Source organism: Hyperolius riggenbachi, chromosome 3, assembly GCF_040937935.1.
Source record: "Hyperolius riggenbachi isolate aHypRig1 chromosome 3, aHypRig1.pri, whole genome shotgun sequence".
Lineage (NCBI taxonomy): Eukaryota > Metazoa > Chordata > Amphibia > Anura > Hyperoliidae > Hyperolius > Hyperolius riggenbachi.
In genome coordinates, this window is record NC_090648.1 from 42,897,123 (window position 1) to 42,912,059 (window position 14,937).

General features: G+C 47.1%; 1 protein-coding gene across 4 annotated transcripts in view; it reads left to right on the forward strand.

Moving 5' to 3' along the window:
• The window catches only part of CTC1 (CST telomere replication complex component 1), an 82,005-nt gene that overhangs the window by 19,959 nt on the left and 47,109 nt on the right, over positions 1-14,937 (forward strand). For 3 of the 4 annotated variants that reach the window (XM_068274025.1, XM_068274027.1, XM_068274026.1), the window contains exons 4-6: positions 771-976; positions 10,492-10,627; positions 13,758-14,045. In XM_068274025.1, coding sequence (XP_068130126.1) covers positions 771-976; positions 10,492-10,627; positions 13,758-14,045 — 630 coding nt within the window. The remainder of the gene's footprint in view (positions 1-770; positions 977-10,491; positions 10,628-13,757; positions 14,046-14,937) is intronic. The other variant, XM_068274028.1, reaches the window with a different exon arrangement.

Genomic DNA, 14,937 nt, shown 5'->3' on the forward strand with positions numbered 1-14,937 from the left:
ACGTCAATCGCCGCACGGATCGCCGCCTCTCCCCGCCCTTCTCTGTGAAGGAAGAGTGAGAGGGGCGGGCAGAGGCGGTGATGTGCCGTGATTGTGAAATTCCTTATGCGGCCCAGCCTCATCCTGACTTTGCCTCCTGCGGCCCCCAGGTAAATTGAGTTTGAGACCCCTGCAGTACAGTATATGAAAGGTGAGCCATAGTGCAGTCGGCCTAAAGGAGGAAAAAGCATCCAGCATTTGGGTTAGGTTTCTATTCATGTGTACATCTTAATGAGAGCAAATAGGTGGTGAAATACTGCAAGGGGGTGGGGCACAACGCTGGCTCTCTGTACACGAGTCTTATTTTCACTATGATGTGGTGCTTCAGATCCCTGCATTTTAGGAACTTGTATTGACCTGAGGAAGCAGACCAAGACCCATGAAATGCATTGTCTTAACATGCATGAATAAATATAGTTTTTCCATTACACTTGGTTTATCCTGAGAAGGTAAGACCTACGGTACACTTCTCATTTATACTATAGTTTGCAGTTGTCATTATTCGTCAGGGGCGCCTCCGCCAGTGTTTTTACTATTGTTTTCCCAACTGGTGACTTATATGTGGTGCAGCGTAAAAACCTGTCCCTCATATGCTTATTGCCCATATTGTTAACCTACCTGCCTTTGGTCTGAAATGCTATCATCTCTCTTAATAAAAAACACACTTCCTCAATTCGTTGTGCTGCCAGATCATAGAAAAACACGCCTTATAATTGTTTCTGTTTTCGCAGATGTCCCAGTTTGATCCGAACCTTTTGGGGACTCCCGTCCTCTTCCCATGTTGGTCTTACATTCCTATCCAAAATGGTGGCGGTTATGTGGAGGTCTTGTCACCCCCGGTCCCTGTTACCACTCCAGTGGTGAGACAAGAGGTGCAAGACCCAGCTCGAGACACAGCAAATGACCCTGAAAGAGCGTTTCAGCTGTTGCATGAAAAGTAAGTTAACAGGCAAGAGTAGAAGAGGAGGCACTCCTTCCAAGGCTCGGTTTGATGTGCCCAAGCCGTCCGGACACCACCCGGATCAGAATTTGTAGCGGAAGATTAGGCCGGCACCATCCATATTTTTTAAATGCTCTTTTATTGATATTGCATCATAGTAGAGATGTGTCTCTTTATCAAGCATGTGACAGACTAAGAATACATGAACATGTACAAGTATTTATACACCCCCACCATCAAATCAACCAGTCATAGGTCAGGAGTATACCAACCAATGACAAGTCCTATATACATAAGTGGACCTGATGGGAAACTTAGTAAAGTTTGAACGGACCAATAGAAGTCGTTGCACTCACCTGTGGCAGCCCCTTGCCACCACTGACACTAGCACAGCGTCCAAGAGCACTCGCAGCCATCTGCGGCCCGGCTACGCCCACTGGAGGCGGGCGCAGTCACCGCATTGGAGCGAGGAAGCCGCCGGAGAATCCGATTGGTCACTGGCGGAGGGCGTGCGACGCAAAGATCGCATGCAACGCAAGATGTAACTGTGTGCATTGCGTACCTGCATGGGCACATGCCACTACGTCGGCACCGGCACTCCCATGCTACCATGGCAACGAGGCCCCCAAGCGGGGCAGTGTCATGGATACGAGGACGCTGTCACATACTGGCCCAGGCTGTAAAAGAAACAGACCCATACAGCAAGGGGTTATGAAACATATTATAACACACAGGAAATTGAAATCACAATCAAAAATAGAAGACTTAGTGTCTTCACAAAAGAAACAGCACTGTTGCAAACTACAGAGGTGGAAGAGTCTCAATCTTCTAACTGTAATATTAAATACTTAACGCAGGAAGAAGTGAAGGCAAGACTAAATAAATTAAAAATAGACAAGGCACCTGGCCCGGATGGCATGCATCCTCGGGTCCTAAGGGAATTAAGTTCAGTTATAGATAAACCCCTTTATCTTATCTTTTGTGACTCTCTTGCAACTGGCAGTGTCCCAGTGGATTGGCGTACAGCCCACGTTTTCCCATTATTTAAGAAGGGCAAAAAATCAGATCCAGGAAATTATAGACCTGTAAGCTTAACATCAGTTGTATGCAAACTATTTGAGGGGTTACTAAGAGATACTATACATGACTTCATAGTAGAAAATAATCTTATTTCTCAGCATCAACATGGGTTTACTAAAGACAGGTCCTGTTTGACTAACATGCTCAGCTTTTATGAGGTAGTGAATGCTAATATGGATATTGGGAATGCTGTAGATGTGATATACTTGGACTTTGCAAAGGCCTTCGACACTGTTCCCCACAAAAGTCTGGTGCAAAAGTTGAGGATGCAAGGACTGGGGAAGAGTCTGTGTTCATGGATAGGGAACTGGCTAATGGACAGAAAACAAAGAGTTGTGGTCAATGGATCATACTCAAAATGGGAGACTGTTAGCAGTGGGGTCCCACAGGGGTCTGTTCTGGGTCCAGTGCTCTTCAATTTATTTATTAATGACCTAGTAGATGCAGTAGTGAGCAATGTTGCTATTTTTGCAGATGATACAAAATTGTGCAGAATCATTAACTCTCAGGAAGATAGTGTCATATTGCAACAGGATCTGGATAGGATGGCTATATGGGCACATACATGGCAGATGAAATTCAATGTTGACAAATGTAAGGTCATGCATTTTGGACGTACTAATGGTCTAGCACCATACAAAATAAATGGGATACAGTTGGGGACATCAAACTTGGAGAAGGACTTAGGAGTACTCATTGACAACAAGTTAAATAATCGTACTCAATGCCAAGCAGCTGCAGCTAAAGCTAACAAAATTTTGGGATGCATTAAAAGGGAAATAAAAACTCGAGATGCTAGCATAATATTGCCCCTGTTTAACTCTCTAGTAAGGCCACATCTGGAATATGGAATTCAGTTCTGGGCACCACATTACAAAAAAGATATTGCAGTTTTAGAGCAGGTGCAGAGACGAGCAACAAAATTGATGCGTGGGATGGAAGGTCTCACTTATCGAGAAAGGTTAGATAAACTGGGTTTATTTAGTCTAGAGAAAAGACGCCTTAGAGGGGATCTAATTAACATGTATAAATACATCAGAGGGCAATATAATACCTTGGCGGATGAGCTTTTTGTCCCTAGGCCTTCTCAAAGGACTAGAGGACATGATCTGCGCATGGAGGAAAAATGTTTTAGCCATTTATTTAGGAAAGGGTTCTTTACAGTAAGAGTGATTAAGATGTGGAATGCATTGCCACAGGAAGTCGTTATGGCAAACTCTATACCTGCATTTAAAGGGGGCTTAGATGCTTTCCTTGCGTTGAAAGACATCCATGGCTACAATTACTAGGTAATGCCTAATGATGTTGATCCAGGGATTTTATCTGATTGCCATCTGGAGTCGGGAAGGAATTTTTCCCTTTAGGGGCTAATTGGACCATGCCTTGTAAGGGTTTTTTCGCCTTCCTCTGGATCAACAGGGATATGTGAGGGAGCAGGCTGGTGTTGTACTTTATACTGGTTGAACTCGATGGACGTATGTCTTTTTTCAACCAAAATAACTATGTAACTATGTAACTAGGCCTCAATTCACTAAGCTTATCTCCTGTCTTTAATAACTCTTCTAGAGTTGTTACCATAGTGATAAGGCATGTAGTATTCAGAAAACATTTTACCTCAGGCAAACCTAATGTTAACTCTTCTGTCTTTAAGTTAACTCTTCAATCCTTAAAATAACTCCAGAGTTAAAGACAGGCTGTTCATTAACTGCATGTGAAAATAACTACAGAGGAGGTAAATTAACTACAGAGGAGGTAAATTAACTACAGAAGAGGTAACGTAAGGAATGAAGAGATAAGATAACTCTCTCACTATGTGGAGGTAAGTTTTCTCTTGCCTTATTATCTCCAGCATGATCTTAGTGAATTGAGGCCATAGTAATACATATGTTACACAGGGAAACCGTCACAGCAACCGTGCCAGATCCTATTCCCTATTCAAACCTCTAGGACACAGAAAAACAAGTGTCCTAATCCAAAAGGCTTCCCTGTATAACAATTGTTTTAAAGAGACACTGAAGCGGAAAAAAAAAATATGATATAATGAATTGGTTGTGTACTATGAATAATTACTAGAAGATTAGCAGCAAAGAAAATATTCTCATATTTTTATTTTCAGGTATATAGTGTTTTTTCTAACATTGCATCATTCTATAATATGTGCAGATAACACAACACTCAGCATTCAAAATGATTCTTTCAGAGCAGTCTGTGAACTAATGACCTCTCCTCTGGCAGAGAAAAAGTAAATAGTTCAATAACAGTTGAGATCATAAAAGTCAGAAAACAGCCCTCTCCACGACTTTGAAAGTTGTAGAGCTTAATGGCTTTTTTGCATAGAGATAACAACTGGAGTTTCTTAACTCTTCCTGTACTGGAAACAATTAGACTGATGTATCTGATCTTAATGTTTTATTTCTTAGCTGTACTACACATACAAATCATAATATCATAATTTTTCGTTCGCTTCAGTGTCTCTTTAAGTCTACTACCACCCCTTTTAATTTGGGGGATTCCTTTAATTATCTGGCACCGCAACTGATTGACGTTATGTCCATGTGAAACAAAGTGGGCTGGGACTGCCTGTTCAATCAATTTATTACGAATAGCTGATTTATGAGAAGATAATCTAACCTCAAATTTAGACGTGGTTTGACCCACATAAATAAGGCCTCAAGGGCATTTAAGTAAGTAAATAACATACTGGGAATCACAGTTATAACTTCCCTTAATATTATATTTTTTTCCCTGTGTGTGGATGAACAAAGTACGGAGATCTGATGATCGAGTTACAGTGCGCACAGTTAAGACGGGAATGTCCCCCTACGAGAAGAAAATTCTGGTGGTCTAACCAAGGACCTCATCTCTGCGTGTACAAGCCTGTCCCGCAGAGTGGGAGCTCGTTTGTATGAAAACAATGGAGGTTGTTGAAATTCGTTAACAGAGGGAAAGGAGTGTGACGGTGTATGCCAATGTATGTTCATGTATTCTTAGTCTGTCACATGCTTGATAAAGAGACACAGCTCGAAACGTCGCACTCTGTGTGACAGCCTACTATGATGCAATATCAATAAAAGAGCATTTAAAAATACGGATGGTGCCGGCCTAATCTTCTGCTACAAAGTAAGTTAACAGGTTCATGCTTTTCCATTACTTACCTCACTTGTGGTCTGCAGCTTCTCAACCTAGCCGTGTCATCCTCTGATTCCTTCTTATGCTGCTGAAAGCCCTGTCTTCTTGTCCTCCTCTCCTTAACTTAGCTTCTTTAACTTCCTTTTTAACTTCACCCTCCTCCTTTAATTCTGGCCCCCTTATTCCTACTTTCTCTTCATTCAACATTCTCATCCTCCTTTTTATCCTTTCTCTCAGATTCTGGTATCTTTACCTTCCTTATCTGATGCTGATCATTCTCATACTCTGATACTGGCCTCCTTATTTTCCTTACTATGATGGTGACGTCATTATGCTCCTTTCTCCTTGTTCAACCTCCTCATCCTTCTATAATTCTCCCTTCCATCTTTATCAGATACTAGGATCCTTGTCTTCCTTCTCGGAGTCCAATGCCCTTATCAGGGCCGGCCTTAGGTTTCACAGCGCCCTGAGCGAAACCAGATTTTGTTGCCCCCCCCCCCATAAGTAGCATAGTTGTCCCCATATAGGTAGCATAGTTGCCCCCAGTGTAGGTAGTATAGTTGCCCCATATAGGTAGCATAGCTGCCCTCAGTGTAGCTAGTACAGTTTCCCCCAGTGTAGTAGCATGGTTGCCCCCAGTGTAGGTAGTCTGCCCCCAGTGTTGGTAGTTTGCCCCAAGCAGCGTAGGTAGTTTGCCCCCAGCAGCGTAGGTAGTTTGCCCCCAGCAGCGTAGGTAGTTTGCCCCCAGCGGCGTAGGTAGTTTGCCCCCAGCAGCGTAGGTAGCTTGCCCCCAGCAGCGTAGGTAGCTTGCCCCAGTATGCCCCCAGCATAGGTAGCTTGCCCCCAGCAGCGTAGGTAGCTTGCCCCCAGCGTTGGTAGCTTGCCCCAGTATGCCCCCAGCGTAGGTAGCTTGCCCAGTATGCCCCCAGCATAGGTAGCTTGCCCCAGTATGCCCCCAGCGTAGGTAGCTTGCCCCAGTATGCCCCCAGCGTAGGTAGCTTGCCCCCAGCGTAGGTAGCTTGCCCTAGTATGCCCCCAGCGTAGGTAGCTTGCCTCAGTATGCCCCCACCGTAGGTAGCTTGCCCCAGTATGCCCCCAGCGTGGGTAGCTTGCCCCCAGCGTAGGTAGCTTGCCCCAGTATGCCCCCAGCGTAGGTAGCTTGCCCCAGTATGCCCCCAGTGTAGGTAGCTTGCCCCAGTATGCCCCCAGCGTAGGTAGCTTGCCCCAGTATGCCCCTAGCGTGGGTAGCTTGCCCCCAGCGTAGATAGCTTGCCCCAGTATGCCCCCAGCGTAGGTAGCTTGCCCCAGTATGCCCCCAGCATAGGTAGCTTGCCCCAGTATGCCCCCAGCGTAGGTAGCTTGCCCCAGTATGCCCCCAGCGTAGGTAGCTTGCCCCCAGCGTAGGTAACTTGCCCCAGTATGCCCCCAGCGTAGGTAGCTTGCCCCAGTATGCCCCCAGCGTAGGTAGCTTGCCCCAGTATGCCCCCACCGTAGGTAGCTTGCCCCAGTATGCCCCCAGCGTGGGTAGCTTGCCCCCAGCGTAGGTAGCTTGCCCCAGTATGCCCCCAGCGTAGGTAGCATGCCCCAGTATGCCCCCAGCGTAGGTAGCTTGCCCCAGTATGCCCCCAGCGTAGGTAGCTTGCCCCAGTATGCCCCCAGCTTAGATAGCTTGCCCCAGTATGCCCCCAGCTTAGCTAGCTTGCCCCAGTATGCCCCCAGCGTAGGTAGCTTGCCCCAGTATGCCCCCAGCGTGGGTAGCTTGCCCCCAGCGTAGGTAGCTTGCCCCAGTATGCCCCCAGCGTAGGTAGCTTACCCCAGTATGCCCCCAGCTTAGGTAGCTTGCCCCAGTATGCCCACAGCGTAGGTAGCTTGCCTCAGTATGCCCCCAGCGTGGGTAGCTTGCCCCCAGCGTAGGTAGCTTGCCCCAGTATGCCCCCAGCGTAGGTAGCTTACCCCAGTATGCCCCCAGCTTAGGTAGCTTGCCCCAGTATGCCCCCAGCGTAGGTAGCTTGCCCCAGTATGCCCCCAGCGTAGGTAGCTTGCCCCAGTATGCCCCCAGCGTAGGTAGCTTGCCCCAGTATGCCCCCACCGTAGGTAGCTTGCCCCCACCGTAGTAGCTTGCCCCAGTATGCCCCTAGCGTAGGTAGCTTGCCCCCAGTGTAGGTAGCTTGCCCCAGTATGCCCCCCTTCCCTCCCCCCTTAATGTGGCAGCGGGTCGGGCAGAGACCTACTCACCTGACATCCAGCTCCAGCGCCGACATCACTCTTCTCTCCCCGCCTCCGCTCCATCTGTAGTTAGAGCAGGCTACAAGAAAATGGCCGCCGTTTGTCTGCATTTGTGGACATCGGCGGCCATTTTCTTGTAGTCCTGCTCTAAATATAGACGGAGAGGACACGGGGAGATAGCGGGGCGGCAAGGGGCGACAGGGCGCATGCGCCCTTGAGAGCATGGCGCCCTGAGCGACCGCACAGGTCGCTCATAGCAAAGGCCGGCCCTGGCCCTTATCTCTCTTTTTTGATTCTACTCTCCCTATTATTATTCTAGGTGATCTGGTGTCCTCCAATTCTGATTACTGTAAGAATCTATATGTTGGTTGCTATTGGCAACAACACTACACCTTCGTTCGGCACCATATCACAGGAAGTGTGATAACTTGACTCTCATCACAGCAAGCAGAATAGGAGATATAACTTCTTAGGCGTCATCACCGTTTCAAGGAGTTTATTCAGTAAACCGATATACAGATGCTACACAGCGAAGCAATTGTTCTGTAGTAAGTCCTCTTGCGTTACAGCTCTTGGTTCCATTGCATGGCAACCAGGTTTTCTCTTATGTTCCATCTAAACTACGTAGCCCGTAGGCCTATATACAGCATACAGTTAGATATTATGACAATACATTACAAATTAAAGTAAAGGGTGGAATTCATCAGACAGCCATCAGAAGAAGCAACAGTATTCAGAAGTGGCTCTCTGGAGCCCGTCAGCAGCTTTAGTACCAACCACCAAAGAGTTAAATGTGACATCATCTGAGCAGGAACTTATCGCCTGCTAGTGGCTGATAAAACCTTGTGATATGACAGGCACGGTCTTTACTGCTCGTGCTCGACATATCACCTAGTTCAAAGAATTGTCATTTTGTTCTAAAGAGGCCATTTGTTTAATGTTCTTATGAGAATATTTTCATAACAATGGCTCCTATTTATGTTGTTTGTCGCCAGCTTGTCTGGCCTCAACACTGGATAAACTCTTTAACCTTGGCTGGTTTTGTGTAAGACACAAAACCATGTTCCAGTGTTTCTAGAAATGCTTCTTAAAGGGAGACTCTGCAAATCAAGTCTTTTAGCTAAACTCAGTTAAAATAACTGAGGCCTACAAATTCAATTATATAATACTTAAATTCTTACAATAACTTTTCAGATCCTGGTCTCCTTTTTCTCCTCTAATTCTAGTCTGTTTTTTTATCCTTGATTTGGTTTCCTCCTCTTCATTCTAGTCTCCTCATCCTGCTCCTGTGATCCTCGTGGTCTTTTCATACTTTCTTCTCTGATTATGGTCTCCACATCCTCTTTCTCTTTATTGTAGTCTGCTCATTCCTCTTTTGATTTCGATCTTCTTATCCTTCTTTTCTGATTCAGGTCTCCTTCATTTCCTTCCCTAATTTTGGTCTTCTCCTTTTCCTTCCCTAATCTTGGTGATCTCCCTTCATTTCACTAATTTTGGTCTCCTCATCTTCCTTCCCAAATTTTGGTCTCCTCATTTTCCCTGCCTAATTTTGGTCTTCTCGTACTGCCTAAGTTTGGTCTCCTCCTCTACTTACCCTAATTTTGGTATCTTCATCTTGAAGCATCCAATCTCAGGGGTTAGTAAATCGCGATGCAGCATCAGAAAAACAAATTGTCTGCTTTCCAGCTTTGCATTTGGAATAGAAGATGTGGAGTGTAGATTAATGTTGGGGATTAGCTAGGAGTGAAGATGAGTAATAGGCTTGGCTTAGGTGGTCAGGTAGGTTTAGTCAGTGAAGGCATTGGCACTGGCATCACTCTCCCATGATCTACAACCTCACCCTCACATGATCTACCACCTCACCCTCACATGATCTACCACCACACCCTCTCATGATCTACCACCACACCCTCTCGTGATCTACCACCACACACTTTCGTGATCTACCACCTCACCCTCCCATAATCTACCACCTCACCCTCCCATGATCTACCACCTCATCCTCCCATAATCTACCACCACACCCTCCCATGATCTACCACCTTACCCTCACATGATCTACCACCTCACCCTCCCATGATCTACCACCACAACCTCCCATGATCTACCACCTCACCCTACCATAATCTACCACCTCACCCTCACATGATCTACCACCTCACCCTCCCATGATCTACCACCTCACCCTCCCATGATCTACCACCTAACCCTCCCATGATCTACCACCTCACCCTCCCATGATCTACCACCTCACCCTCCCATGATCTACCACCTCACCCTCCCATGATCTACCACCTCACCCTCCCATGATCTACCACCTCACCCTCCCATAATCTACCACCTCACCCTCCCATGATCTACCACCTCACCCTCCCATGATCTACCACCTCACCCTCCCATGATCTACCACCTTACCCTCCCATAATCTACCACCTCACCCTCCCATAATCTACCACCTCACCCTCCCATGATCTACCACCACACCCTTTCATGATCTACCACCTCACCCTTTCATGATCTACCACCTCACCCTTTCATGATCTACCACCTCACCCTCCCATGATCTACCACCTCACCCTCCCATGATCTACCACCTCACCCTCCCATAATCTACCACCTCACCCTCCCATAATCTACCACCTCACCCTCCCATGATCTACCACCACACCATCCCATAATCTACCACCTCAACCTCCCATGATCTACCACCTCACCCTCCCATGATCTACCACCTCACCCTCCCATGATCTACCACCTCACCCTCCCATGATCTACCACCTCACCCTCCCATGATCTACCACCACACCCTCTCATGATCTACCACCTCACCCTTTCATGATCTACCACCTCACCCTTTCATGATCTACCACCTCACCCTTTCATGATCTACCACCTCACCCTTTCATGATCTACCATCTCACCCTCCCATGAACTACTACCACATCATCCAATGCTCTACCACCTCACCCTCTTGTGATCTACTACCACACCCTACGATGATCTTGTGCTGCATTTAACCTTCTTCACAGCTTCCTTTTGTGAACCAAAATAACAATGTGTGTCTCTTCCTGTCCTAGGTCCCACCCGCGAGGGTTTCGAGTTTCAGTGAAAGGCCAGCTGACATCATTTACATCCCTCATCAATATCCGGGGCAAAACCGTCTTCTTTTTCTTCCTTCAGGATTCCAAAAAATCTGTTCCCATAATAGTACAGGTGTGTGACCATGTAATACAAGACTTGTAGCTCCCTTCCGCCTGGGTCACCTGGGTACTGAACCTTTAAATAAAGGGATCACTCTCGCATATCTACCAATCTTTGGTTCCCTTTATTTAAAGTTGGAGTCCTCAGACTTTTTAGGGTTGTCTCACTAGAGACTGTTGAGGGGCCAAATTAGCAAAATTACACACAATTTTTGCCGATTACCCCTAGGTATACCACACCTAGTTATATTTAGTCGAATAAAACACTTTCCACCATATCACATGGGTAGTTATCATGTCCCCTACTATGTGGTCTAAACCATATAATATGTGTATTTATCATGTATGTTACTATTTACAGCTTAGGAAAGGGACACTATGCAGCACCGCAGCAAGGTGGGGGTGTGGTCTAAACCATATAATACGTGCTGTCATCATGTCCCCTATGTGCAGCTTAGGAAAGAGACAATATGCAGCACCGAAGCTAGATGAGGGTGTGGTCTAAACAGATTGCATGTGAGACCAAATAACAGGTACAACATAAAAGTACTTAAATACAATTAAGAAAAGTTGTATATTAAAGCAAATTCTAATGATATGCACATAATACGGCAGTAGCCATATATTAATGACATGTGGATACTACCAAATTCCAGTGATATCCCATATCCCTTCTGTCACAGGAGCCCTAGTGGTCGGAACGCGAAATGCCTTCCAAACGGTGCCAGCGCACGGATCGTGCGAACTCTGGTCGCAGTCAATGCGTAGGAACCGTTGGGAATTGGCCGCAGACAAACCAGAAGGGAGCCTGTGAGGTACGGTAGTTACAACTTTACACACTATTTCAGGGTATAACTGCCACCACCTCTGTTTTCTGAGACAGAGGTACTCACTAACTGGTTATTTCTCGACCTGCAAATAAAAACACACTCTATTCTGTCTAGATATCAACAATAGTAGCGTCTCTTCAGAGGTCTGAGTTCAGTTCCTGTGTATGCTGAATAATAGGGTAGCGGAACAGTAAATGACTTTGGTAAAGTCTTTATTCACGGCAATATAAATAATTAATATATACAGACAATTATTAAAATCAACAATTATGGAAACATTAATAGCCAGTATAAAATAAAAAAGGAGAAAATACTTAGGGTTTGTGGAAATATGTCCGTTCTGGGAAAACTTGTAGAGTTCCTTTTGTTTAGTTTCAGCAAAGTTTAAAATCCAAGCAAAATGGAAAATGTCCTTTGTTCAGTTCAGACAAGATGGCCGATCAAGATGGCCGCTAGCCATGTGTCCTTTGTTTCAGCTCAGACAAGATGGCCGCCAACCACATGGTCCCCTGGCTGGCAGTGTGCTCTCGTGAAGGTGGAATTTGGAGGACTCCGCGCCCGCCTGCCGGCCATGTGCTTTTGATGAAGCTGGTTTGGGGGTGTGGCAATGCCGGCCCCCTCTGAGTTACCCACCAATGACAGTTCATTCCCTCTGAGAGATTTTAGGGCTACACTTATAAAATGCCGTAACTCCTGAACGATACACTTTATATTTAGGGGGATAACAGATTCATACTTGTCGGAAAATACAGATTAATATGACATCAGACATGGCTAGGGCAGTGGGTCAGGTTCCTGAGAAGAATCATACCTGGGTTGTAGGGGCCCCTCTCGACTGGTATCAAGAGATTCAGCATGACCCTACGGATCCAATGATACCGCTCTCATAACTACCCTATTTACTGTATTCTGTAAATAGGCAAAAAATTATATAATACATTAATTTCTTCCTGGTAAGGCTGCAGCCAGGCTGTCTGGTGTCAAGCTGTGACTAGCTTCCTGGGATCTCCCTGTATGAAAAGGACCTTTTGGTTCCTTTAATTAACATCTGAATGTGAAATCAGCTTGGACAAGCTTTGAGTTTACACCTCTGGCTAACAGGTCACAGGCACCAGGTTTCATGAAAAGAACTCTGCTGCTCTTATGAAGACAGCAGAGACCCTCCAGGCTGGACTGCCTGGTATCCACAGACATGAGATTCTGATTTGGCAGCGCAAAGGCAATCGAGGCAGGAAACCGATTGCGGGTACGTTTTCGTTTCTCACGGCTTTGCCGTGACACCTTCTGTCTGTGTCACCCTGCAGGAGGAGGGGCAGACTCACAGCTCCCTTCTGTCTGTGTCACCCTGCAGGAGGAGGGGCAGACTCACAGCTCCCTTCTCTCTGTGTCACCCTGCAGGAGGAGGGGCAGACTCACAGCTCCCTTCTGTCTGTGTCACCCTGCAGGAGGAGGGGCAGGCTCACAGTTCCCTTCTGTCTGTGTCACCCTGCAGGAGGAGGGGCAGACTCACAGCTCCCTTCTGTCTGTGTCACCCTGCAGGAGGAGGGGCAGACTCACAGCTCCCTTCTGACTGTGTCACCCTTCAGGAGGAGGGGCAGACTCACAGTTCCCTTCTGTCTGTGTCACCCTGCAGGAGGAGTGGCAGGCTTACAGCTCCCTTCTGTCTGTGTCACCCTGCAGGAGGAGGGGCAGACTCACAGCTCCCTTCTGTCTGTGTCACCCTGCAGGAGGAGGAGCTCCCTTCTGCAACTGTTAACTTCCAGGAGGAGGGGCAGTCTCATAGCTCCTATCTGAGAGGCGGGGTTCTGAGAATAAAATCCCCATACAGAGGCTGGGTCTGTCTATAGAGCCCAGCCCCTGTTGCTATATAGATCGCCGCTAAACCCCCCCTGCGCTCTGTAAGCCCCCATAAAACACAGTCGCGCTGCTGACACACAGCTTGTCAGAGCGCGTTGTGTTTACCTCTCTCCTGTCAGTCTCGCCGCTCCCCGCCTCCTGCATCGCTCCGGTCCCCGCCCATGTCCCTTCCCTCGCCGCTGATTGGAGGGAAGGGACGTGGGCGGGACCGGAGCGATGCAGGAGGCGGGGGGAGCAGCCGAGACTAACAGAGGAGAGGTAAACACAGCCGCACAGCGCGGCTGTGAGTTATGGGGTATTGCAGAGCGCAGGGGGGGGGGGGGCTTAGGAGCGATCTATATAGCAACAGAGGCTGGGCTCTATAGACAGACCCAGCCTCTGTACGGGGATTTCATTCCCAGAACCCTGCCTCGGGTTCTCTTTAATGTTCTTTGTCTTTCCCCTTGTCTCCCACAGGTGCCGTCAGTGCTGTACTGGTATCACATTCTGCACACAGGTGACACATATGAAGTGACCTCACTCGCAGTATCCTCTCTCCGTGGTTCTGACCGGCAGATTTTTGCCGTCACTTCATCCTCTTGTCTCATTCCATGTTCTCCGGTGTCTCCATCCTGTTCCCCTAACTTTGCTACGCAGAATTCAGAAGAACTCACAACTCCTCCTAGTGGTGGGGGAGAGCCGGACAGTCGCCCGCAGAAAGCAGAGGAGAGGCAGCAAAAGGAATCAAAGACTTTAGACTATCAGGTGAGAGAACCAATCTCGTCTAAATTAAGATGGCCGCACACAGGTCGATATTTTTAGCCGATTCACTCACTATAAAATGCGGCAGTGATCTATGGACTGCACTGTTATACATTAAAATACAGCAAAGTCCCCAGTATCTGGCACCAGCAGGGATCGCCTGATGTGCTTGCCAGTTGCTTGAGCATCCAGCCGACATAACACAAACCTCCCCCCTGAAATACTTACAGAGGCTCCAGTGATGTCTGGCAGTCTCCCTCTATCTCCCCGCGGGCTCAGAGTGGTCTTCCAGCTTTCCTCAGTGCACAGAAGCCAGAGTGTCAGCTGACCCACATCAGGTCATGTGACACTCCGGCTTCCGTACACAGATGCCAAAAGCCGATAGGAGCCCGCGAGGAGGTAGAGGGGGACTGCCAGACATCGCTGGAGGCTTGGTAAGTATTTTACAGCCTGCCAGCAGCCACAGAAAGCACCCCCAACAGAGGTCCCCGATATCCTTCAGGCATGACGGTTAGTTGAGACTTCTGGATGCCTGAATTCCGGATAACGGGGACTTTGCTGTAGATGGAAAGAATAAAGGACCACTATTGCGAAAAATTGTAAAATGTAAAAAAAAGTGTACATAGAGCTATACTGTAGATTGTAAAATGTAAAGCTTTAGGCTTGCTATACACCAGCAGTTCTGGATGCTAGCCTGGCTTTCAGGGGCAAAAAGAGATAATTTGCATATTTAGTGGTGGTGCATTGTGGGTAACCACAAGTGTGTACACATATAGTTGAATTATTGTAAATATCCTCTGTTTTAAGAAGGCAAACAACACTAGGTAGTACATTTCTCTGAGAGTAAAATTCACTGTAATTGACTCTTTCCTATGTTTCTGACACTTACAGTAAA